The 27,895-nt window shown below is 46.3% G+C and overlaps 1 protein-coding gene across 1 annotated transcript in view; it reads right to left on the reverse strand.

The window, feature by feature from the left end:
* The window catches only part of LOC146816790 (uncharacterized), an 84,401-nt gene that overhangs the window by 39,611 nt on the left and 16,895 nt on the right, over positions 1-27,895 (reverse strand). Inside the window, exon 5 of the mRNA XM_085609571.1 lies at positions 19,819-20,252. Coding sequence (XP_085465697.1) covers positions 20,126-20,252 — 127 coding nt within the window. The 3' untranslated portion in view covers positions 19,819-20,125. The remainder of the gene's footprint in view (positions 1-19,818; positions 20,253-27,895) is intronic.

Consider the following 27,895-nt stretch of genomic DNA (forward strand, 5'->3'; position numbering starts at 1 on the left):
GGAGTTAAAAGAGAGAGAAGATAGGGAGCGCAATTTACAGGTTACTGGCCAATATGCTGTTCGGCGGCCCCTTTATCCTATACTTAATAAAGCACAAGATGATTTCTTATTATTAGATCGTCCTCCACCTCTGTATACTGTTCCTTCTGCCCCTCATGAGTCAGATGAGGACTCTGGTTCGGAGGAGCACAAGGCACAAGTAACTCGTTCTATGTTGACCGCTGAGCTTGCGTCCCAGCTTAGATCTGCTGCTCGTAAAGCAGTTCGTAGCACTGCCCCCGCCTCTGAACTTCTAGATAGTATGAAAGGGTGGCAGGAAAGGGAGCAGCTGTATTTTACTGAGGTATTTGCCACAGAGGTCCTTGAGCTGTTTAGGAAATATTCTGAGGAGTTAGAGCCCGACGATGTAGCAGATAATTGTAAGCAAATGCGTGATGGACTTTTTGTTTTCTCCTAGGTGACGGATACAATCAGGCATTTGGTTAAACTGCGTGTTGATGCAGTCCGTTTGCGAGAGGAGAAAAAGGCTGCAGACGTAGCTGCACAGACATCTCAGACCGGCATGGCACAAGCTTCTATCTTCGGAACAGATAGGACTATGAAAGTTCATGCGAAACCTATGCGGGAGGCCGGGCCTTTGTATGTTCCTCCTAAAGGAATGGGTACAAGTGATGATAAGGACTCTATCGATGCAAAGGGTTATTTTATTTATAATTGGGTTTACACTCCTTGGAATAGAACGGGTGTCATGGCACTTAAAACTACATTGCCTGATCCGCGGAAAAATCTACCCGCTTTTTATGAGGAAGTTGAGGGTGCTATTAGCTCTTGTACTATGACTTTGCCTGATATTGATTTATTTTTCCGATTGATATTACCGCCTGATATGTGGAGAACTGTTCGTAAAATTGATGATCGTGCAGCTTTTGGGGCGTTATGGAAAGACTTAGAACAATTGGATGTAGAAAGGGAACCCGCACAGAAGCCATGTCAGTTAATTTTAGATCTTCCCGCAGCTATATTAGTTAAGTTAAAAACGATTATTCCCCCTAAAAAGATAGATTGGACTGTTTTAGCGTCTTGTAAGCAAAAGGCAGATGAATCGGTCTCTGATTTCTTTACACGCTTTGAAGAAGCATTCCACGATTTTAGTGGCCAGTCATTGACAGATGACACAGGCAGACATCTGTTTGTCGATAAATATGTCGGAAACCTGTTGCCAGGAAGAGCTAGTCACCTAAAAGCCAGTGAGAGTTCATGGACTACCTCTTCTCCGGTTTCTCTCTTGACTATGGCTCAGTATTATGAACGCCAGGAATTAGAAGCAAAGGGTAATGAGGATTAGAAGACGAAAGAATTAAAAACGAAGGTTCTGTTGGCTCAGGCTTATGGCCCGCCTTTTAGAGGTAGTGATAGAGGTGGACGTGGATCTTATGGTTTGTCTTTCCCTTCTTATACTCGTTCAAATTTGTCTGTTGCCCAGTGCGCGTACTGTAAGAAATTTGGGCATTGGGCTTACGATTGTCCAGCACTGAGTGCTCAGCAGTGTCCACGTGGTCGGGGACAAATGAGAAATCGTTCAGGACATTCAGGGCCTAGAGGAAGCACAGGTGATCGTGCTAGGTTTGATGCTAATATACGTGGGCAGGATGGGTTTAACACTTTTGATAGAAGGAACCAATTTCAAATGTCCGACTATGTGCCGTCTGATTTACAAGATTCTGCTTATGCATAGGATTGCCTAGGATGGAGTAAGGAATCAGTTGAAGTTCCAGTAGATCAGAGGGGTCCCTATGTTACACCACATGTTTTGGGTTCTACGGATCAGTTTCTGGTTGATACAGGAGCTACTCGTAGCGACTTCTCTAAACAATTGGTTCCAAGGGCTCCTCTGTCTGGCTTAACCATTACATCGATAAGTTTCGATGGAACCCCTTCCCTTAGCCCACTGTCACAACCACTTGCATTCCATGTGGATAAATTTACTGCTCCATGTCCATTTTTGCTTTCCCCGAATACACCAGACAATATTGTGGGTCTTGATATGCTCAAGTATTTGAGGGCTACGATACGATGTTCTCCAGAAGGTGTAAACGTGTTATCTTGAATGACAACCATCCTGTGACGGAGAGAGCTTGTCTTGTTAAAGAGGATATTGCATTAGCTTCACTCCCTAGTACTTTGTGGGCTACTTCAGACACTGATGTAGGGCAAATGGTTATTCCACCAGTACATATTAGTGTCAAGGAGGGCGCTGTGCTGCCACGTTTGCCTCAATACAAAATTTCTCAGGAAGGCGAAGAAGCACTCATACGTATAGTCCATGATCTCATTGAAGTGGGGGTTGTTGAGGAAGTTCCTTACAATGTTTGTAACAGTCCGATTCTTCCTATTCTGAAAAAAGATACTGACACTAGGATTTACCGATTCATTATTGATTTGCGAGAAGTTAACAAGATTGTAGTACCACAATACCCTGTGGTTTCTGACATAACGACAATTCTTACTTTGGTTCCTCCGACAGCAACTACATTCTCTGTGATAGACTTGAAGAATGCTTTTTTTTCGATCCCTATTCATCCTGATAGCCGATATTTGTTCGGTTTCACTTTGAATAATCGATCGTATAGATTTTGTAGAGTTCCTCAAGGCTATACTGAGAGTCCTAGTATTTACAGTCAAGCATTAAAAAGACAACTTGATTCTTTCATTTTGTCTGAAGGTGTGGCTCTCATACAATATGTCGATGACATCTTGTTGGCAGCTGATACCCCTGAACAGTGTGAAAAATGTACTTTGTCCTTGCTTTCTTTTCTTGCTTCCCATCCTCACAAAGTGTCACAAAAGAAATTGCAATATTGTAGACCAAAGGTAACCTACTTAGGTCACCTTCTGTCTTATGAGGGATGTGCACTCACACCAGATCGCATTCAAGCTATTTTAGACACACCAGTGCCCCGTACTCAGAAAGATGTCCGTGCATTCATTGGTCTTACTTCTTTTTGTAGGCAATGGATATTAGGGTTTTCACACATTGTTAAACCCTTGCTAGCACTTTTGACTAAAGATACTCCAATGCCCCTCCCATGGACAGATGAATGTGAGACTGCTTTCCGACAGTTACAACAAGCTCTTTGTTCAGCACCAGTGTTAGGTACTCCAGATTATACGAAGCCTTTTACACTCTATGTACATGAGAAAGATGGATGCGCATTGTCAGTTTTAGTGCAGACACACGGTGCGTCCCTGTGCATATTTTTCAGCAGTACTTGATCCTGTTGCTCGTGCGTTACCTGGATGCTTCCGTTCAGTTGCAGCAACAGCTGTTCCAATACGTCAGAGTGAAGGGATAGTTTTGTCACATAAGCTGTTGGTGCTAGTACCCCATGAGGTTGATGCCCTTTTAAATCAGACAAAGACGCAGCATTTAACTAGTGCTCGTCTGACAGGATATGAATTGACATTGGTGGCCCCTCACATTACACTGAAGAGATGCGCGACACTAAACCCAGCCACTTTATTGGCATACCCAGTGACTCAGTCTCAGTCACAGGAGTCTCATCATTGTATATTCCTTACTGAGGAACAGACAAAGGGTCGTGTCGATTTGCAAGACACGCCCCTTTCAAGTGTTGATGGGGAACTATGGGTTGATGGATCCTGTTTGAAGTTACCAGATGGTACAACGTCAGCTGCATATGCAATTACAACACTTCAGATGGTAGTTGAGACAGCTCGTATTCCACAGAAGTCAGCTCAGGCAGCTGAGCTAATAGCTTTGACACAAGCGTGTGAACTTAGTACTGACTTATCTGTGAATATTTACACAGATAGCTGTTATACTTTTGGAGTGGCTCATGATTTTGGGCTACTCTGGAAGGAGAGGGGCTTTCATACATCCCACGGGATGCAAATAATGCATGGAGAATTAGTACATTATAATGCATGGAGAATTAGTACATAATCTCTTGACTGCTTTAAAATACCCGAAGAGAATAGCAATTGTTAAATGTAGCGCACATAAGAAAGTCATTGATAAGATAAGGCAAGGCAATGCTTTTGCAGACCAAACAGCCCGTGAAACTGCCATGCAGCGAAGCACCACGTCTATGTACAAAGTGAAGTCACAGGCTGAACGCTGGCATGATACCAGACAGGAAGTGCTAGATATGCAGAGATCTGCTTCTGCAGAAGAAATTGAGCAATGGTCTAAGGAGGGAACATTGGTAGATGAGGGCTTTTGGAGGAATAAAGAGATGAGCAAGTGGAGATTGCCTACAACCTATGATTCATATGGCACATGGGCTGGCACATGTTGGAACCTCCTCGATAATGAAATTGCTCATGCAAGTTTGGGAGCATCCATTAAATTAACAGCACAGCTAAAAAGATGGTGCAGTCTTGTCTGATTTGTCTTCAGCATAACCCTGGTAAAGGGACACGAACTCCAACAGGAGGATTTGCTACGCCAACTGCACCTTTTGAAGTTTTGCAAATGGATTACATCCAGCTTGAGCGCTGTAACAACTTAAAGTATGTTTTGGTAGTGGTATTTGCCTTCAGTAAATGGATAGAGGCATACCCTATGAAGGACAATATATCTCTCACTACAGCAAAGGTACTTTTGAAGGAATTCTTCCCTATATTTGATGTTTGTAAACGTTTATGGAGTGATAACGGACCCCATTTTATTGGGCAAGTTGTCGAATATGTCCTGAAGGGATTAGGGATCAAGCAGAAATTTCATGCTGCTTTCCATCCACAATCAGCAGGTCTAGTGGAAAGGTATAACGCCACACTTAAATTGAAACTGGCTAAAATACTGGCTTCCACATCCTTGAATTGGCCGGACGCATTACCTTTGGCACTGTTGTCCATTAGATCAGTGCCACATCCGCGATCTGGTCTTACACCATATGAGGTGGTGTTTGGAAGGCCTATGAACATTTGGGGATTTCCTAAACCATGTCCCATACATGATGTACCATGTGTATTGATGAGTGACTACCAATCACAATTGACTGACAGTTTGATTTCTATTCATCAACAGGTTCGAGAAGCTCTTCCTGATAGGTCTGCAGGTGAAGGCCATGGACTTCGACCTGGAGACCAGGTGATGATCCGATCATTCCAGAGGTCAAGCAGCTTGGAACCGAGGTGGGGCGGCCCGGAGCAGGTGCTCCTTTCAGCGAGAACTGCGGTCCGAGTGATGAACAGGAGGAACTGGGTGCACTCCACCCACTGGAAGAAAGTGCCATCTACCTTGGTGGATCCAGCTGCTTTGATCGACCATCGGGACATTCTGGATACAGAGAAAGGCCAAGCCATATCACCTGACGAACCTGAGGAAGTCTTCCCGGACCACACGATTCCTGGAGTATCCCTATACCAACTGAGACAACAGAAAGAGCTTGCATCGTCGAAATAGACTGGTTGAGCAACCGCCCTGGGTTAGTGAAATGGAATGCCGATGTGGTAAGGGGGGGGATCAGTCCTGAATAGTGTAGCGACACCCGTCTTGAACCTCGGTGAAGAAACCAACAGCTGCCCAGGGATAAGAGCTCCAACGATTGTTTTCAACGACAAGCTGATCATGTCCACAATGAGCTCAACTGTTGCTAAGAGAAAGATCATTTGTGCTATAGGGTTTGTTGTTGCTATGGTGGCTATAACAGTAATAACCTGGTTCGTTGAGAAAGTGGCTCCTGCTCGAGAGCTTTTGATCGCCACTACTCCAGTATCAGTTGAACACCACTACTATACGCTTCCCTACCACGAGCAGAAGCATCGACAATCCTACTTAAATAATACCTTTATCCAGATGTTGCATCATACTCATAATGCCACAAATACTACCAACTGTTGGGTGTGTGGGATGATACCTGCACATCAAAAGACAGGAGGAACACCTTTTATTCCTCTTCCCTTTTCTCATAATGGTTCTTGTCAAGCTTGGTATGCGCTTTTGTTTGCATCTGGAAGACGTAACCTAAGGCGGGCTTCTTTTTCGCCTTAATAAAGTATGCTACCAAGATAAAGATGGTTATCCTCAAGCCAAAGGGGCCAAATGGGAATGGGAAGAGTATCAACCGGACAATATTTCAACACCATATGTCTTCACAAATATGAGAACTTTTACCAGTAATGAACAATTTGTGATTTCTGTTACTAGAGCTAAAGCAGATCTATGTATAAGCAGTATTGGGAGAATTCCAGTGGGGAAAAGCGAATGTACTGTAATTCTGACTATTGAAGGTGTAAACAACAGTAGTTTTATAGCCTCACATAATACTTACTTTATATGTGGTAGCCAAGGATATTAACAACTACCTGCTGGGTGGTCAGGTGTGTGCTATGTGTCCTTTCTATTGCCCCCTGTGTTTCTGGCACCTGCATCATACCACCGGGACCTTAAATTATTCGACGATATCTCTAGAAATAGATACAAAAGGACAATAAGTGCTGACGAAGTAGACCAAACTGATACCACTCTGCAACAATATGTCGATTTTAATTTAGGTTTGTTCTTCTTTGTGGGTGCTACATTAAACAGTAGGAAAATAAGACGATTGACTAGAGTTGTGGAAGCTGTTACCAATCGAGAGAGCGGAGTTTCAGGAGTTCAGCTTAAATGGCTGGAATCCTTCCTAAGAGATAGGTCGTTTCAAGTTTTTGAGAATGACTCTGTCTCGGAGAAAATGCCGTTGCACTGTGGGGTTCCTCAGGGATCTTCCCTTAGCCCCACGCTTTTTAAATTATATATGCGTCCTCTGGGTGATTTGGTCAGGCCATTCGGGGGTTAAGATCGTCTCATATGGAGACGACACACAACTGATTGTGTCCCTAAATCATCTGGACAAGAAGCAGTTCTGTTTGTTTAAATGATTATTTTTCATCTTACTTTTTGTCTCTAGTGCTGGGAGGCCTCTGGTAGCCATGTGCTCTATAAATATATATTCATTCATTCATTCATTCATCAGACAGCTATGGCACTTGGGAACATTACGGAGGAGCTGCAAATTGCAAGGATTGTAGCTCTCCAGAACCGAATTGTTCTAGATGTGGTTCTGGCTGATCGAGGTGGTGCATGTCGCATCATCGGTAGCAGCTGTTGCGTATTCATACCGGATCACTCACCTTCAGTATATGACGCAATATCAAAACTGCATAAAATTGCTTCAGAAATTCATCCAGAGACTGGTACTTGGACTTTTGCTGGATGGTTTTGGACTCTTGTTTCTGCTTGGGGCTGGAAGCTACTGACTATCCTGTGTGTAATGATTACGATACTTTTTACATGCTGTGTATGTATCCAATGTGGTCCAATGCTTTGCTCCATTTGCATCTCTGTCTGTATACCTGTCAAATGGAATGTTGCAGGAACAAAGGCCCAACAAATGTTGAATAAAGAGGTGGCCGAAATAATGCTAATAGATGTACGGGATGCATATTTAGATTACCCCAGAGGAACGAATGTCTTCAGCTAATGCTGAAAGGGTCGTCTGTTGTAAATTGGCAGCGATTGGATTAGCATTAGCGGAATCCATCTCTTATTTAGAGACTATCTTGTCCATTTTGTGGAATCCATTTTGTATTTCTGGCAGCCATTTTGTTTGCCATGTGCTGCCACGTGCTCACCATGTGCTCTGTCCTCCCTCAGTATTGACTGCTCTTGTAATCTGCCTAGAAACGAACTATATTTAGCATCCTCCACCTTCGCACATGCCCAGTTGAGTTTTCAGCTGTCCTTGCAGCTGTTAGTAGTATGTAACTGTCAGGATGTGTTTACTAGCATTGGTAAACTGTTAACTCCTCCTACTTGTCAACTGTGCATTTCTATATGACCTAATATGTGCATAAAACCTTCTTCTGTACTTGCACCGCCTTCTTTTTGAGCCCCTGTGTGGGTAGAAAAGGACCATGCTCCTTCTGTTCGGTGTGCTACTTCATTCAGTACCGAAGGGTGCTGTGTGAAAGTAGTTCCACCTCATGAGGTTTATTAAACTTTGTATTTTCTAATCCAGTTTCTGTGCCAACTTCTTCCTATTGGTCTGAGGACTCTGTGCAGAGAAGGGTGACCCCCTTGCACTGGTAGGCCTAGCTGAGGTCCACTTCTACAATGCTGTTGTCTCAAACCACCCAACACCAGCAACAACATCAGAAACAGAGGAATAAAAGCCAACCTCTGCAATGGCTTGGTTCAAGTAGTAGGGCTAATGTCAAGTGCCGAGCCGAAGGCAACAGAGGTGGAGCAAGTGTCAGCACCAATGACCATGCAGAGAATTGTCCAACTCTATCCGGATGACTAAAAAGAGGTCTACCTGGATCAAAACTCATTGGTCTATTAGTATAGGAAGACGAACCAATGACCTGAGCTCAGCAGGATGGCAAAAAATAATCTGGCTTAATGAGTAGACAGGGTGCCTTCTGAGTGTGTGTTCAGTGCAGCTGAGGCAGTTGCCACAGACAGAAGAACCAGTCTCTCGCCTCAAAACCTGGAGAGATTGACCATAATTAAAATGAACAAACACTTCATACCACACAACAAGATTACACTATCCCTGAAACAGCACAGGAGGAGGAAGAGGGCGATTAATCAGTCTCCAGTGTGTTAGCTAATGAACTTCTGGACCAGCTCCCTGAGTCTGAGGACAAACCATACTTTCCTAACTGAGTAAGCCACAATAGAACTTTCATCATCAAACTGCTTTGCAAAAAACAAAAAAGGATATAGGAGAATAACTAGATAGTCAACGTTTGACCTATGCTGGCCTGCATATGATCACATGTATGAATTGAATTGGAGTTGGATCAGTGTGCACAGAAGAAGCCTCCCCAGTTGCTTAAAGGACACGGAGATAACACTCCCATCCTTAACCTCCTTTTCTTCATTCCCCAGCTGGACTACGAGAAAAGATTATTAATTTACAAGCCTGCTAGTGTCTATATTGCTTCCATGGAAAAAGAGGAGATACAATAGACAAATGTGCACCACCTTGCTTTTTGGAACAGGTAACTAAGTATTGCACATCAATGAGTGATATATTTGAGTGAGTAATGATGTTTTGTGTTGTGGCAGTAAGGGTGTTGTTCAACTAACTTTTAAACTTGATTTGCAATGTTTGTGGCCTAATGGTCCATTCTGCTAGAATGATTTCCCCTTTCACACTACGCTAGAATTACTTACATGGTCCACTACTTGCTGTACTTCTTTTTTGTGGGTTCTGTAGAGACCACACCAGTCATTTTAGTAACAAAACTATACAAAAAATGGTCAAATTCTACATTTATTTTGCCCTTCTTGTTCTTCAATACCCCTACAGGCCTTTCTGTCTCAACCTCATTCAGGGCTCAGAGTCAGTCAAAGGACTACCCCAACAGATAGAAGAAGGAAGGTATGAACAATGTCTATCCACTTCAATGGGAAGCCTCATGGCTATAAGAGGGCTGCTATGCCCTGTGGACTGGAGAGAGGCGCATTGATTTGGGAAATGGCAAGTAATGTGCTGGCTAAAACATCAAACTCCTCTAATTAAGTGGTTCTGGTCCTAGGGGGCTGTAACTCTAGACATGCCACATGATGGACGCACTAAACTGTTATGACAGTTGACAGTTGTGAGATTGATCAGTGAGGTACATGAAGCTACTTGTCTGGCATTGGTTGTAAAATTGTTCTCAGTTAATCACACAAAACTGCACCAACCTAAGGTCTTGCTCTGCCCTCTTGGTCCTCATCCACCATGAAGTTTATTTTCTCCATGACACTACAATAACAACAACATTTACTTTTTTGCAATCCACCGGGTGTCTCTTCTTCTGCATGAAAGCTACTGTTTAATTACCAGACTGGTTTAAGTCCTGCACCCAAGACGGACATTTCGAGAAGATTTGCATATGGCTGGGTATTAACTATGGTGGCATGGTGAGCAAAAGAACGATGGATTTAACCCAGATCTCTTGACTGGGGGTAAATGTATGATTTATTCTGCATTCCGTCCATTATTTGTTTGCGTAGCACTTTTCACCCTAAATGTGATGGGTATGCCCAGACATGGGTCCCTTGCTCACTGTGCCACTGGATTCAAGCTAGCATGGCTGATGAAGAGTAATACCCAGAAACCGGTCCCAGGATGCTTGTTTCTGGTCCAGGGAGGACCTGGCTTGGCAGTTTAGTCTGGACTGTTCCCATGAGACACAGGATCAAGACTGATTTGCATATGGCTGGGTCTTAACCCCTTCGCTGCGGCGCGAATTCCGCCGCAACGCTTAGGGGGTTTGGGGGGGTTGACGGCGCCGCTGTGCTCATGACGGAACCACGCCGTCATGAGTCACGGGTGAGCTGTGCTCATGACGGCGTGGTTCCGTCATGACTCCACCCACTGCGCTAATCGCCTGCACAGGCGGGGAATTAGCGCCACGTGGGAGGAGCGGCCGCCAATGGCTGCAGCATGACGGAACCACTCCGTCATGAGCACAGCGCACCCGTGGCTCATGACGGAGTGGTTCCGTCATGAGCGGGGAAGGGGTTAACTGGGGTGGCATGGTGAGCAAAACAACAATAGATTTAACCCAGATCTCTTGACTGGGGGTGAATGTATGATTTATTCAGCATTCCGTCCATTATTTGTTTGCGTAGCACTGCATACAATTCAAGTCCTTCAAAATGCTGCAGCCCGCCTTCTCTTAGGCAGAACTAAATCTCAATCAGTATGTATATCTCTAAATCGCATACACTGTTGGCACTTTAATAAAGAAGTGGATAGACTTCAAGGCACTGTGCATTGCCTTAACCCCTTCCATGCGCATGACGGTCAGGGGGCCGTCATGCACAACGGTGCTCGTGTGTGCACATCGGCTCCCGGCCGTCATGGCACATGGCACATGGCACCAGAAATCCCTCTGGTGCAGGCACCAGAGGGATTTCTATTTCTCCTCTGTAGCCTCGAGAGCTGTGGAAGAGCTTCCCCAGCTCCTGAGCCCTCCACCTCGTTTCAGTGAAATGACGATCAGCGCGCACGTCGCGCTGAGGTAATTTCCATGAAACCGAAACGTGCTCAGGGGACTATTTCAGCCCCCTGAGCATGTAGAAAGACGGGAGAGGTATCATTGGAAAGGGGAGATCCCTGCTTTTTTTTGCGCATTTCTTTTTAGGGTGGGGGCGGCCCAAAATGGGCACGCCAATGCGCCCACCCTCCCGCCACCATTACAGCCCTTCTGCCCCGCGGGGAAGCAGAAAGCCCACTTGACATCAGGGATTTTTCATTGCCATATGTAATTAGGGTGGGTCTGCCCAAAACGGGCATGCTAATGCCCCCGCCACAATTGCAGACTTTGTGCCCCCCCCGGGGGGCATATGAGGGCAGTAGCCCTCAATCTGCCATATGTAATTAGGGTGGGGGCTGCCCAAAACGGGCATGCCAATGCCACCACCCCGCCACCATTACAGCCTTTCTGCCTCCCGGGGGGCAGATGGGGTCAGTAGCCCCCAAATCTGCCCCTCTGGGGGGCAGAAAACCCACTTTACGCCAGGGATTTTTGTATTGGCATATGTAATTAGGGTGGAGGCTGCACAAAATGGGCACACCAATGCCCCCACCCCTGCCACCATTTCAGTCTTTCTGCCCCCCCTGGGGGGAAGATGGGACAGTAGCCCCCAATCTGCCCCAGCGGGGGGGGCGGAAAGCCCACTTGATGCCAGGGATTTTTTGTTGCCATATGTAATTAGGGTGGGGCTGCCCAAAACGGGCATGCTAATGCCCCCACACCCCTGCCACAATTGCAGACTTACTGACTCCCCTAAGTGGCATATGAGGGCAGTAGCCCTCAATCTGCCCCCCAGGGGGGCAGAAAACCCACTAGATGCCAGGGATTTTTTGTGGTGCAATTTTAATTAGGGTAGGTTATTGGCCACCCAAAACAGGCATGCCAATGCCCCCTGCTAAAATTACAACCGATGGGGCAATAGCCTCCAATCTGCCCCCCGGGGGGCAGAAAGACCACTAGAAACCAGGGATTTTTTTTTTATTCGTTTAGGGGTAGGGGCTGCCCAAAATGGACATGACAATACCACCACCCCCCCGCCCCAGAGAAATTCCAGTCTTTCTGCCCCCCTGGAGGGCAGATGGGGCAGTGGCCCCTGATCTGCTCCCCGGGGGGCAGAAAGCCCACTAGGCACCAGCTATTCGCTGGCTTTTTTTATGTGTTAGTGTGGGGGCTGCCCAAAATGGGCATAACAATGCCCCCACCCCCACAAAAAATAGCCACAGTCTTTCTGCCCCCCTTGGGGGCATATCGGGGTGAAGACCCCCTCCCTCGATTCCCTTCAGGGCGGCAGAAAGCCCACTAGGCACTGACTTTTTTTTAGCAATGTGTCTACCTGTGGATTTTGGGCCCTAGCGCAGCTGGCACATAGGGAAACCTAGCAAACCTGTATATTTTTTAAAGCTAGACACCAAGGGAATCCAGGATTGGGTGACTTGTCTGGCTCTCACCAGGTTCTGTTACCCAGAATCCCTTGCAAACCTCAAACTTTGTTAAAAAAAAACAACAGATTTTCCTCACAATTTTGTTGTGGGAAAGTTCTGGACTCTGCGTGGATCCACTAATTTCCTTCTACACAGCATTCCCCCAGGTCTCCCGATAAAAATGGTACCTCCTTCGCATGGGTGGGTCAAGTATCCGCGACAGGCAAGGGCCCAAAACCTAGTGAGGCGTCATCAAATCACCTGTCACAAACCAACCTGGTTTTCAAGGGGGAGTCCCATGAGTTTTTGGCCCCGGGCTCGGCAGCCATCTAAGGAAACCTACCAAACCCACACATTTCTGAAAACTATATACCTGGGGGATTCCAGGGAGGTATGGCTTGTGTGGATCCCTCAACATTTTCTTACCAAGAATCCCTGCAAGCCTCAGATTTAGCTGAAAAAAACACATTTTCCACACATTTATTTGTGGGAAAGTTGTGGCATCACAGGGCTGACACAAATTTCCTAACACCCGGCGTTCCCCCAGGTCTCCCAATAAAAATGGTGCCTCAATTTTGAGGGAGACCCAAGTAGCCGCGATAGGTAAGGGCCCAAAACAGATTGAGGCGACATCCAAAAATGCCTATCACAAACCAACCTGGTTTTTAAGGGGGGTCCCATGAATTTTTGGCCCCTGGCTCGTCGGCAATCTATGGAAACCTACCAAACCCACACATTTCTGAAAACTAGACACCCAGGGGATTCCAGGTAGGTATGGCTTGCATGGATCCCCCAACGTTTTCTTAGCCAGAATCCCCTGCAAACCTCAAATTTAGCTAAAAAAACACTTTTCCCACACATTTATTTGTGGGAAAGTTGTGGCATCACTGGGCTGACACAAATTTCCAACCATCCAGCGTTCCCCCAGGTCTCTCGATAAAAATGGTGCCTCACACGTGTGGGAGGCCCAAGTACCCGCAACAGGCAAGGGCCCAAAACATATTGAGGAGACATCAAAAGTGCCTATCAAAAAACAACCTGGATTTGCAAGGGGGGTCACTTGGGTTTTTGGCCCCGTGCTCGGCAGCCAGCTAGGGAAACCTACCAAACCCACACATTTCTGAAAACTAAACACCCGGGGGATTCCAGGGAGGTATGGCTTGTGTGGATCCCCCAACGATTTCTTTGCCAGAATCCCCTGCACACCTCAAATTTAGCTGAAAAAATCTCTTTTTACACACATTTTTGAGTGGGAAACTTGTGGCCTCACCGGGCTGACACAAATTTCCTACCACCCAGCTTTCCCCAGGTCTCCCGATAAAAATGGTGCCTCACTCATGTGGGAGGCCAAAAAATGTATAGGTTTGCTAGGTTTACCTAGGTGCCGGCAGAGCTAGGGTTCAAAATCAACAGCTAGGCACTTTGCAAAAAAGGGTCAGTTTTCACTGTGAAAATGTGCTGTGTCCACGTTGCATTTTGGGCTGTTTTCTTTCGCTGGCACTAGACCTACCCACACAAGTGAGGTACTGTTTTTCTCTGAAGACTTTAGGGAATGTGGGGTCGGTGAAAGTTTGTGGATCCACGCAGATTCCAGAACATTCCACCACAGAAATATGAGGAATTTAGTTTTTATTGACAAATTTCAAAGTTTGCAAGGGAGTCTGGGTAACAGAACCTGGTGAGAGCCAGTCAAGTCACCTTATCCTGGATTCCCCTGGGTGTGTAGTTTTCAAAAATGCATAGGTTTGCTAGGTTTCCCTTGGTGCCGGCAGAGCTAGGGTTAAATATCTACAGCAAGGCACTTTGCAAAAAAGGATACATTTTCACTGTGAAAATATGGTGTGTCCATGTTGCATTTTGGGCCGTTTCCTGCTGCGGGCACTAGGCCTACCCACACAAGTGAGGTACCATTTTTATTGGGAGACTTAGGGTAACAAAGGATTGTAGAGCAACTGTTATTACCTATTGACTTTCGATGCATTTCTGCCTTCCAAATGAAAGACAATGTGTAAAAAAGAAGTCATTTTGAAAAATGACCTATAAGTCTCATGCTAGTATGGGTACTCACAATTTCAGAAATGTGCAAATATCTACTGTTTCTAAACTCTATATTTTGTTCCAATTTCAGAAATACATAGGTGTCTTTCATACCGATTTTTCCATGTATATATTTTCCAAAATGAATTGCTATATACCCGGAACATAATGAAAAAACATTGCAAGACGCTGCTCAGTTATTGGCTCTGGGTTTGTCGAGTTTTTGGTGAGCCTACAAGTCCTATATATCTCCACAACCAGAAAGGTCTAGCTGATGAAATGGTATATTGCTTTCAAACAGCTGTCACAATTAGAAGAAGTTACAGGTGAAAACGTTGGCACAAATGGCTGTTTTTTTCAACTAATGTTTCCTATATTCAACTGTTAGTTTCTGTAAAGAAACCTTGAAGGATCTACACAGATGACCCCTTGCTGAATTTAGAATTTTGTCTACCTTTCTAAAATGTATAGCTTTCCAGGATCCATTATTTCTTTCATACCCATTTCTACCATTAACTGGAAGGAGGTTGAAAGCACAAAAAATAGCAAAAATATGCTATGTCCCAGAAAAATGCCAAAACTGTGTAAAACATTTTTTTTTACTGACAAAAGTATGCTTGTCCCTGAAAGCTGTGAATATGGTGATTTTAGCACCACAACCCCTTTTTTGATACCATTTGCAGGGAAAAAAACAGACACTTTAGCCCTTTTTTCCCATTTTTCAAGAAAAAAAAAGAATTTGCTGTATTTTAGCTAATTTCTGGGTCCCTCCAGGGGAATCCACAAACCCTGGCTACCCTTAGAATCCCCATCATGTTTGAAAAATAAAACGCAAATTTGGCGTTGATACCTTATGTAGTCAAAAAACATACCTAAGCGCGAACTACTCCAAATAGCCAAAAAAAAGGCTCAGCATAGGGGGGGGGAAAGGCCTAGCAGCGAAGGGGTTAAAGGCTCCTCATGGCACCGGACCGCAATTCATTAGGAAAAGCTTTCAGTAGAACAGCCCTTTCAGACACCTCACATCTGCCTCAGCACACAATCTTATTTTCCCTAAATTTAGCCAATTGGATGGGGGTAGAAGCTTCATTGTCGGGACTACCAGACTTTGAAACTCCCTCATCTTGGAACTGAAAATAGAAACAGAAATGTGCAGTCTTCATGAAATCACTTAAAACCTTGCTATTTAACTGTTAAATGGACTCACTTCCCTTGCTGGTTATTACCTACCTACTATAAATCCTATTTTTTCATTTCATTTCATTTTCATTAGGGTGTGTCTTGCATATTTACACCAAAAATTGTGGTGCGGATGTGGTGGTATGTGACACCAACTCACTGGGGGATCTTCTCACCTGGCCAGTCCCCTTTACCCACTGAGACATGATTCACAAAGGTAAATTTGATACTTTTGGTGTAAGTTCTCTCTTGCAGCTTAACTGAACTACCAGAACTTTATGACTCCATATGAAGTGCTCACAAAGTTACTACTTGTACAGTTACTAGTGGAAAAGTTACTATTTGTAAACGTACACTGCAAGAACCAGTAAACTAACACTAAAGGTGCAATTTTACCTATGTGAATCAGGCCCTCCCAGTGTTGCATAAAAAATCTATGTAACATGGAGTAACCAAACCTTTTTTTTTTTTTAATTAGATAGTTACTAGCTCCCCACATTGCTTAGAAGTTTTTTGTAATGTGAGTTTTTAGTCATGGTGTTCTGGTCTCAGTATTTTCTAATCCAATACATCTGTGCGTTCTTTCAATCTAGTTGCTTGTGATGGATAATCTTTCTGAATAATCCTACAGTTGGAGTTCACATCATTTGGAATAGGTGGGTGTGGGACCTCGCTTTGTCATGCCTTCCCTGTTATCACTAGAACACTAATACCATTGGCATTATGAAGGCCCTTTAGGGAAACCCTGTAATGAGGTTTGGGAAGATTATGAGAGGCAGGAACTGAATAACTAGTTAATAACTTAGAATGAAGTTGTCCTTTGTAAGGAGAGACAGTATTATTTTTTTGTGTATGTTGTTGGCAGACCCCATTAGTGGTCAATCGTAGCTACAAAGGGTATGACAAGGGTAGTAACAACATTAACTAGTATACTACACAGTACAATTGATATGTGTCTGGGTACTGTAATATCTCATCAAACATTAAAGTTAAGCAAAATTAACTGGTTATCTTTTCCCAGACAGTGCCACTGTGGTAGTCGGGTATAATTAATTTATAGACTGAATGAAGAGGAAAGTAACCTACTGAAGAATACATTCATGGCAAGAGACTTCAGATAGGGAAGAGTTGATGTATAATGGGGACTATTTCAGAGGGCAGCTTCTCATTGCGCTCTTGTTTCAAAACCACAATGCTATACTATGCCAACTACCAATGGAAAGACAGATAATAACAGAATAAAGTAGAACTCATTTATTTTTTTAAATTTCAAACTCTCCCTCTCCACCTACAACAGGCCAGGTTTTTATAGCTTTGCGGAAGGCCAAGTGCTTCTGAATTACTCTGGTAGAAACAGGCAGTGAGTTCCAGAGTTTGGCCGCCAAATTCCGAAAGGAACGGACGCCTGCTCTAGCTTTAAAGACACGGGGGTACAGACCTGGGCACAGCCAGCCGATCTCAATAGGCGTTGTGGAACATACAACTTGAGTAAGTTGGACAAGCCCACAGGGGCCTGACAGGACAAGATTTTATGCGCCACACAAAGTGCCTTAAACTGAATATGTTTTTTAACTGGCAGCCAGTGCAGCTTAGGGAGCAGAGAGGCAACTGAGCTGGACTTTGGGAGTGCTACTAGCAGCCGGGCTGCAGCATTCTGGACCCTCTGCAGACGCTTAATACTGGCCTTATTAGCGCCCAAGTAAAGGACGTTTCCATAGTCCAGCCTGGACAAGATTAAAGCCTGGACTATGGTTTGGCGCACTTTAGGGGGAAAAAAACCTAACAGGGGTCTTAAACCCTGTAAGAGCCCAAAACACGCCCCTGCCACTGCTTTAGATTGAACTTCAAACGTCAGACCCTGATCAAACCATACCCCTAAGTTCTTCACAACCTCCTTGGGAAAGGGAGCGGGTTTAAGACGCTCTGGCCAGCACTGTTCGGACCATAGTTCATGGTCCTTCCCAAACAGTAGGATCTCTTATTTGCAGGTGTTAAGCTGCAAGTAGTTGGCCACCATCCAGTCAGCCACTGCTAGAAGATACTCCTTGAATTTCTCCAGATTGTCACCACAATTCTTAGAGAAGGAGATCATCAATTGGGTGTCATCAACGTATGACACCAGCGTCAGCCCTCTATTTTTTGCTACCGCAGCCAGGGGGCGAACATAGATGTTAAACAAAAGTGGTCTCAAAACTGAGCCCTGCGTTACCCCCTGATGCAGAGCAAACTCCTGAGAATGGAACGGAGGCACAGACACTTGAAAGTACCTTCCCTCTAAGAAGGAGTGAAACCAGCCCAAAGCCTCACCCTTAACACCAATTTCCTGCAAACGAGTTAGTAAAATTGCATGTGAAATGGTGTCGAAGGCAGCACTTAGATCTAAAAGGACCAAAGCCACTGAGTCACCCCTGTCCAAACTATCCCTAATAGCTTCCGTTACTGCCAACAGTGCAGACTCTGTCCCATGATGCGCTCGGAAGCCATGTTGAGAGGGATCCAGAATGGCATTCTGTTCGATGTACTCAGAAAGGACAGAGTTAATATGAGATTTAGCCACCTTTGCCAAAAAAGGCAGCTGAGAAATTGGCCGAGAATTGCCTGGTTCCCCGGGATCCAAGGAGGGTTTCTTAAGCAGTGGAATGACTTTGGCATGTTTCCATACCTTAGGAACCACTGCAGAAGACATAGACAGGTTCACCAAACCCAAATCCCAGGGGGAGATCACAGGGCGAAGCTGACGAAACAAGGCAGGGGTCAAAGGATCTGCCGGAGTTCCTGACTTGATTTTCATCCAGAGTTCGTCAAATTTGTTGGATGATAGGGATGGAAAGGATACCAGACTGTTACCCACCATTGGGCCAGGGATTTTCGGAACCTCCCTCCCAGCATGCAGATCTGCGAGCGGCAAGTTAGAATAAATCTGCTCAACCTTGTTCATAAAGTAATTGGCCAACTCACTACACTGTTGGTTAGAGATGATCGGGGAGGTTACCATTGAACCTGCGCTTTTCAAACCTTTGAGCAAGGCGAATATCGACTGAGCCGGATTAGTACTTGCCAAGATTGTTTTAGCCACGTACTCAGCTCGAGTCTTCCGGATAAGTCGATGATACTGCTTAATAGCGGCCTGGTATTCTAACTTAGCTGTGACGTCTTGGGAGCGTCTCCAGACACGTTCAAGCTGCTTACACCCCTTTTTGGCTGACATTAGTAACGTGTCAAACCACAGGTTAGAAGACCCTCTACTCCTCAATCCCAGTCGGGCCGGGGTACAAGTATCCAGACCCAATACCACCCAATCATGGAAACAAGAAATTGCTGAATCCATGTCTGGAGGCAACAAAGGCCTATGGTTGGCCAAACAAGCAGATAGTTGACACAGGTCCAATTTGTGCCAGCACAGGGGCAGAAAGTAAAGGAACAGCTTTTCCCTGCAATCGCAGCACAAAAGAAACCAGGAAATGATCCGTCCAGGCCTGGGGGACTGGTGGAAAGACCTGTAAATGGCATAGATTGGAGAATATAGGGTCCAATAAATGCCCTGCCACATGTGTGCTCTCAAGGACATATTGCACTAACTGAAAGGCCTCCAAATCACCCAGCATGTTTGAAATCTCAGCTTTCTCATGCAACTCAAAATGAAGGTTAAGATCCCCCAAAATAGTAAAGTTCGCAGTCCTACCTGCATATAGCGCGACTTTACTCAGGAAATCCTCCCTAAAATGAATGGCGGGTCCCTGGGGCCGATAAACTAAAAGACCGGACATAGTGAAGTTTGGGTTCAACATAATTTTGAACACTACACTTTCACATTCCGCAATGTTCTCTTTAATAAAGCTGCAATTATAAGCATCTTTAATAATCATTGCAATGCCACCACCCCGCCCCCCCTCTCTATTGACTGTCTTCAACACATATCCCTGGGGAAGGGCCAACCAGGGCACAGCCACCGAGTCCTGTGTGAGCCAAGTCTCTGTTAAAAATAAGGCATCTGGGGCCTCATCTATTAACAAGTCGAACACCTCTGCGTGATGTTTCCCGAGGGACCGACAGTTCAAACTAAAGAACTTGTACTCCGCAGCATCTGGGGGAAAAGGTACCCTATCCACCCCTGGCAGCTGAAATGAGCAAGACTTACACTTGAAGGAGTCAGCCTGGTGCACCCAGCAAGAACTTTCCTCCCTTCCTGTAGAAATTATGGGCATCTCCTCTGCCATGTTCTATTGCCTGCAATGAAGAAGTGCAGTTTTGCGTCCTCGCTGGGCCGTCTCATGTCTGAGATGCGTCAGCTGTCGTAGGGAGTGGTAGAGAAGGAAGTCGGATGTTGATGATGAGAAGGGGAGGCTGGTGGCACAGGCGGCAGTGGACCCTGGCTGTAGGTGGTTTTGGCAGTGGCAAGGAGGGGTTGGAGGTGAGCCTGGCTAGCGGCCCAAGGAACTGGAGGCCTATGCATCCTCCTCTTCTCCCTCCAAGGCCACCAGATGGTGAAATCCAAGTTTTGCTGTGCCAGCTGGGTGGCTATCTCCTGCCATGATGGCTATTGCTGCTTGCCAGCTCCAGCAGCAGGAGTGGCTATATCAAGAAAGTAAGAAAAACAAAAACATGAATTGTGGTGCTTAGTGCAAACACTTGGGTCTATGGCTATAGTGGTAAAGTTGCATTGCAGCCACTCAGACACCCACTCACACACTAATACAGTCACAAAGCCACTCAGGTGACATTTGATAGAAACAGTATCTCTCATTAGTAGTTCAGAAAGAATAGTAATTGAACTTATGCTGTAGCTTAGTAAATATCTTTAAGTCTCAGAAACATTTACGAAAGTCACTCACTGGATGATGTCATCAGTGATGTCATCAATTATGTCACAGACCATGTCATGAGTGATGTAAAGTGCAAGACCATAAGCAGTGCATTGCGGAGACGTAAGTTATAGTTAGCTGGGGTAACTAGAACTGCTTAATGACTAGGGTTTTGTGTGAGGCTTTTTTCAATATATATATATATATATATATATATATATATATATATTACCTACTGGCGGTCGCCAGTAGGTAGATATAGCTAGGACCTATTTTCCATAGGAAATCCGCAACATTCTATTTGGAATAACGTTGGCGCCGATCTTCGCGAAATTTTCTAAACTTTTGGCCAGCTCCGGTCCGCTCCTATCCTGAAAATTTCATGGTGATTCATCAAGCGGGGGCCGAGAAAAAAGGGGGTTCCCAAAACTCATTTTCCCCATGCATTTTCCCATAGGACCTTTAGCCGCAGCTACAGCACGAACTGCTCAACGGAATTACACCAAATTTGGCAAAGAGGTAGTCCTCAGTTCAGACTCGTGCCTTTTGCTTAAATGGTGTAAATCCGTTCAGTAGTTCCTGAGAAAATTAGAGTTAAATGTACATATATATCTATGGCCTCGGGGGATCCGCACATCCTATGCGCACTCAGCATGCACCCTGCCGTGCACAAAGCTGTATTCTAATTGGCTATCAACACTCCAGATCAGAAAGTGTTGGCAGCCATCTTGTGCCCCGGTAGAACAGAGGCACAAGAAACCTAAAAAACAAATGCGAATAATGCAAACAGGGGGCAGGGTAGAAACACCCTGACCACCTAGGCGAGATATGCGCACTCAGCGCGAATTTCGGCCCCAAAAAAAAAAAAAATCAGCGCGGGCTTCCGGGCTGAATATGCAAATTTGCCCCCAGAGGCCAAATCCCGGGGGCATAATTAAAAAAAGTGTGGGGGAGTCCCAATCCACCCCACACTGCCCCAGGGACCGCCACCCCCCGGGGCTCGAAGATAGTATATGCGGGGGGGCTCACAGCCCTCCGCAGCCCTGGGGACTGCCACCCCCCGGGGCTTGAAATAATTTGGGGTGGGGGGATCTCAGGCCCCCCCAGCCCTGGGGACCGCCACCCCCAGCGGCAACTTGTCAATGTGCGAGGGGGGCCGCATCCTGGAGCCATGTATAGGCCCTGGGGACCGCCACCCCCAGGGACCGCTCCTGCAGTGTCCCGGGGTGCCCACCCCCGGGACACTGTAGTTTGCAATGACAGGGCAGGAGCCTCGCGGCTCATGCCCTGTCATTGCAAACTGCTTTGCTTCATTGAAGCGAGAGCAGGGAAAAGCTGATTGCTTTTCCACATGGGGAGCAGCATGTTAGCTGCTCCCCATGTGGAAAAGCAATACGGCTCCCGCAGGACGCGGGGAGCCGGCTGGGACCGGGGGGGATTGGGGACCTCCCCACGGCCCCCAATGGAGGCCAGGCCCCGGGGATGGGGTCCCCGGGGCCATAAGTGGCCTGGGAGGGGAGCCACGCGGCCCCCCTCCACCATTAAAAAAAAAAACAATGGTCGGCCCCGGGGGATGGGGTCCCCGGGGCCTTAAAGTGGCCAGAGGATAAAAATGTAATTTTTTTTTAAAAAGGCCCATGCCCCGGGGGATGGGGTCCCGGGGCAAATTATGGCCTCGGGAGGGGGGCCCACGTGGCCCCTTTCCCATTTTTTTTTTTTTTATAAATAAAAATTGGGGGCAGGCCCTGGGGGATGGGGTCCCCAGTGCCCCAAAAATTGAAAAAGAAGGGGGGCTACATAGCCCCCCTTCCAAAAAAAAGAAGAAAAAAAAATGGGATCGGGCCAGAACCACGCCCCCTCCTTATACCACTCTGCAAACGCACCGAGGGGGAACTTATTCCCCTTGAATACTGGGGGTCCCTGGGGGCCTTCTAGCCCACCAGGAACCTCCAGTATGCACCAGGGGGCTGCGTTGCAGAGAGGTGTAATGAGGCCACGCCCCTTTTTACACCTCTCTGCAAAGCAGCTCAGTGGCGCTTACTGGAGGCACCTGGTGGCCTAGTTGGCCACCAGGGGACCTCAGGATTCAAGGGGACTTAATCCCCCAACTTAAAATGCACCACGGGGCGCGTTTGCACAGTGGTGAAGGTAGGGAGCAGGGCCTGAGGTGATACTGTGCAAACACGCCCTGTGGCGCTTTTTAAGTGTGGGAATTAATTCCTCTTCAATCCAGAGGTCCCCTAGGGGCCAACTAGCCCACCAGGTACCTCCAGTAAGCGCCTCTCTGCAACGCAGCTCCTTGGTGCATACTGGAGGTATCTGGTGGGCTAGTTGGCCCTCAGGGGACCGCAGGATTGAAGAGGAATTAATTCCCCAACTTAAAATGCGCCACAGGGCGTGTTTACACACGTCACCTCAGGCCCCGCCCCCTTCCTTCACCCTTGTACAAATATTCCTCTAAAATCAGCCGAACTACGAATTCCGATTTACTCACCTGTTATCAGGAGAGAACCCAGTGCTGCATCTTTTAGAGCAGCACTAACCCTGAAAAGTAATTCTAAGCGCACTTACCAGTAACTTGTATTTCCTTCCATGGGAATCCATTGTGTGGGTTTCACCAGAAAAGTTTCTAAGTGTCCATTTTTGAAACGTACAAATATTCATCTAAAATCAGCCGAACTACGAATTCGGATTTACTCACCTGTTATCAGGAGAGAACCCAGTTCTGCATCTTTTAGCCCAGCACTGACCCTGAACAGTAATTCTAAGCGTACTTACCAGTAACTTGTATTTCCTTCCATAGGAATCCAGTGTGTGGTTTTCACCAGAAAAGTTTCTAAGTGTCCATTTTTTAAACTTAGGTTTCAGGCCTGATATAGTTAGGAATTAGCATTTAAAAAACCTTAGAAATTCACTGAAAAAACAATAGGTTTAAGGGGTGTTATAGTTAGCTGGACATTTCACTCAAACAAAACCATTGAAATTCCTCCAATATATTTAGTTGTACTAACTACAACTTGCGCACCCGCAATCCACTGCTGATGATGTCACATATTACATCATTCATGACATGGTCAGTGACATCACTGATGACATCTCAAATGACATCACTGAATATATATATATATATATATATATATTCACTGAAAAAAACATGTCATTTGAGATGTCATCAGTAATGTCATGAGTGATGTCACTGACCATGTCATGAGTGATGTAATATGTGACATCATCAGCAGTGCATTGCGGACGCGCGAGTTATAGTTAGCTGAACTAACTATAACGGGGGAATTTCAATGGTTTTGTACGAGTGAAAAGTCCAGCTAACTATAACCCCCCTGAAACCTATGTTTTTTCAGTGAATTTTTAAGGTTTTTTAAATGCTAATTCCTAACTATAACGTGCCTGAAACCTATGGTTTTTTCAGTGAATTTCAAAGGTTTTTGAAATGCTAATTTCTAACTATGCCTACAGAGATAGGACATGTGAAGAAAGAAGAAAAAACGCACAGAAAGAAAAAACACAAATGCAGAAAGAAGAAACAGAAGTCCTCAAAGACGAAGAAAAGTGCAGGAAGAAGGATAACGTGCAGAAAGAACACACAGAAGAGCAGAAAGAAGCCTTGTTGCAAAATCATCCTGTACCCTCAACTTTTTCAGATGGATACTGGTGGTAACTGAGTCTGACTAAGCAGTCCTCGAGCCAGTGCTATGTTAAAAGGACACTCAGAATACAGTGACAACACCTACATACACTAGGGAACACTGTGCGTTTGGGTCCCCCTGTGATTAGCATGACCTCCTCTGTAAGCCCCTAGTATATAATAGGGCAGGGGATTACAACTACCTCTTAAAACGTGCCACAGGGCGTGTTTGCACACGTCACCTCAGGCCCCGTCCCCTCCCTTCCCCACTGTGTAAACACGCCCTGTGGCTGTTTTAAGTTGGGAGATTAAGTCCCCTTGAATCCTGAGGGTCCCTAGGGTCCAACTAGACCACTAGGTACCTCCAGTAAGCGCCTCAGAGCTGCGTTGCAGAGAAATGTAAAAAGGGGCACGGACTAGACCACCTCTCTGCAACGCAGCGCAGTGGCGCTTACTGGAAGCACCTGGTGGGCTAGTTTGCCCCCAGGGTCCCTCAGAATTGAAGGGGAATTATTTCCCCAACTTAAAACGCGCCACAGGGCGTGTTTGCACACTTTAACTCAGGCCCCGTCCCCTCCCTTCACCACTTTGTAAACACGTCCTGTGGCCGTTTTTAGTTGGGAGATTAAGTTCATTTGAATCCTGAGGGTCCCTAGGGTCCAACTAGCCCACTAGGTGCCCCCAGTAAGCGCCACAGAGCTGCGTTGCATAGAGGTGTAAAAAGGGGCGTGGCCTCAGAACACCTGTCTGCAACACAGCTCCCTGGCGCATACTGGAGATACCTGTTGGGCTAGTTGGCCCTCAGGGACCCTCAGTATTGAAGGGGAATTAATTCCCCAACTTACAACTGGCCAGGGGGCGCGTTTGCAGAGTGCTGCAAGGAAGGGGCGTGGCCTCCAACGCGATGCCGTTCTTTTATTTATTTAATTTTTTTAAGAAGGAGGGCTGTGTGGCCCCCCTTCTTTTTCTAATTTATTGGCCCTGGGGACCCCATCCCCCAGGGCCTTCACCCTAATATTTTTTGTTGAAAAAAATAAATTTGGAAGGGGGCCGAGGCCTTAATCGGCCCCGGGGACCCAAACCCCCGGGTCATGGCCTTCTTTTAAAAAAATTCTATAGGAGGGGGGCTGCATTGCCCCACTCCACAGGCCACTTATGGCCCCAGGGACCCCATCCCCTGGGGCCGGCCATTGTTTTTTATTATTTAAAAAAAATATATATTTATAGAAACACCTAGGACATTCTGGACATGTCTGATGCCCTACCGTACCTAATCCCGACGCCCCCGCCGGTGGGTACTCTCCAAGTAGACACCCTTGTCGTTTATTTATACAAACATGGGTAGCTATTGACGGGCACATTTAATACACATGCACACCAAGCCATTCAAAGGGGTTTCGACAAAAATTCGACCAAGCTATGCAAGAAACCCCCCTCATGGTTAATAAAACACACATCCACCGCCGGATGTGTAATACTTTTTATTTTACTCTCTGGAAAGGAGACGAACCTCACTTGAGAGTCACAGCGTGCTCCTGGCTGAGCCCAATGCTGTGCAACACCCACCAGTGCCCACCAAGTGCCACACACCTTTGTGTTGTATTCCACCAGTTAGTGCGTATGCTATGACACTCTCTAGCCCAGGTGCACTGTAACACCACCCCGTGAATATGTCATGCCACACTTGCCTTCGCACGGGTTATATTGCCCCATCTAACGTGCCTTCCTCGATGCCTATGTTATAACGCACAGCGCTATGCCATACATATTACAATCTGGGATCCATATCTTTGTCACAGTGCATATGCAACGTTACACTCCCCAGCACATATTTTATATTACAACTTTAGAGACTAGTTAACAACACTGCCCTGTGTATATTACACTACAAGGCGCATATCGCATAGCACGCGCTAGTGCCTGTGCTATCTTGCGCTCTCCAATGAATCTGTCATTGCACACAATGTATTGCATTTTATATGTCACACCCTGGTTCATCTTATATCACACTTTTTGGTGCATAGTTTATACCATATACTATATCTAGTTTTCATTTTCAATCGTGCTCTCAGGACTATGTTCTATATAATACTGTGTTCACCTACCCTTTTCACGGGCATTACATTTTGAGATGGGGGTGGAGTGTCAGGGGGTGTTTCTGCCAAATGAGCCCGGAGTCACAGTCACAAACGTCCTCTTCTTCCTGAATAAAAGTGAGATTATGCTGTATACTTGTTCATATTTCAAGTAGTTCGCACAGACACACATTTTAAAAACAATAAAGTTCCTAATACCCACCTTCTCTGAACAGTTAGCTTGCTGCCCCATCCACCTCCTCCCTATCCTCTGTTGTCTGAATCCATGGACTAGCCTCCTCCCTCCTGCCATGCATGGTCTGATGTGCAGCCACTGCCCTCCATTTAGCATGATGTACCAGTCCTCGCCTCCGGCCCTCCATTGCCCAATTCTATGGCCCATCATTGACCTCCTGCTTAGCCTCTGTGCTTAGCTTGCTGCCCCTATTCTCCTTTCCCCTGCTCTCTGATGTCTTTGTGCATGCCCCTGCTCCATCCTTTTTGCCCACCATGTTCCATGGACCTGCCACTCCTATCTATTCTGAGTGTTCTGTTGAGTTGCCAGTCCCCTCCCACCTGCCTGGCATTGTTAGATGACTGTAACCTGTCCCTGCCACCTCCATCCAGCCTGTCCACATGCCATGCCCCTATCCCCTTCCTCCTGTCCTCCATGGTCCATTTTACTGCCACACCCTTCTGCCCTCCCTGGTCTGTTGTGCTGCAACTGCTCCTCCTGTCTGCCCGCGCAGTCAGTTGTGAGGCCCCTTCCCCTGAACTCTCTTGTCTGAGCCCAGGTCCTGACCCTCCCTTCTATCCTCCATGGTCCTTTGTGCATGCTCCTGCACCCTCCTTCTTGCCCATCATAGCCATTGTGCTGCCACAAACCCTGCTGCTTGCCATGCATGGTCTTCTGTGCTGCCATGGCCCCTCCCACCTTCCCTGTGTGGCCAGCTAGCTGCCCCTGACCCCCTCGCACCTTCCCTCCATGGTCTGTGTGTATGCCATCATAGTCTCATTGTTGCTCTCCATGGTGTGTCTCTTTTCTAATGCCCATCCTGCCAGACCTCCAAGGTCATCTTGCTGCTCCTGCCCTGCCCTCTTGCCCCCAGCCCTCTGTTTCCATGTGCAGACCCCTATTCCCTGCCTCCTGGCTTGTCTGTTGCATTGTAATACCCCTGATCCGCCCCTCCTGCCCTTTATGGTCTGTTATGCTGCAACTTTCTCTCCTGTCCGTCCATTATGGTCAGCTAGCTACCATTGCCTCTTTCCCTCTGTTCTCTGTTGTCCATGTGCATGGTCCTTTCCCCTCCCTATTGCTTTCTAAGGATTGTTGTGCTGCACTCCCGTCCCGCATGCCCTGTGTGGTGTATTGTGCTGCTGCAAACCCTGATGCCTGCCCTGTAGGGTCAGTTTGGTGCACCTCTCCATGTCCCTCCTGTCATCTGTTATCCGAGTCCATGTCCTTACCCCAATTCCTCCTGCCTACCATGATCCAATGTACCATACTTGCGAACATTTTGAACTTGGTAAGAGGGAGATTTTGAAAAAAAACTGGGGTAGTGATTTTCCCCTTTGAGTTACATTGAAAAAGAGGAGATTGTAGACAGGAGACAGATCAAATAAAGCCCATTTGAGCTTATAAACCTTGGTCGTTTCCTGGCTGAAACTGGTCTGTTGGCATGTATGGTTGTACTA

The sequence above is a fragment of the Triturus cristatus genome, chromosome 6, assembly GCF_964204655.1.
Source record: "Triturus cristatus chromosome 6, aTriCri1.1, whole genome shotgun sequence".
In the NCBI taxonomy this organism is placed as follows: Eukaryota; Metazoa; Chordata; class Amphibia; order Caudata; family Salamandridae; genus Triturus; species Triturus cristatus.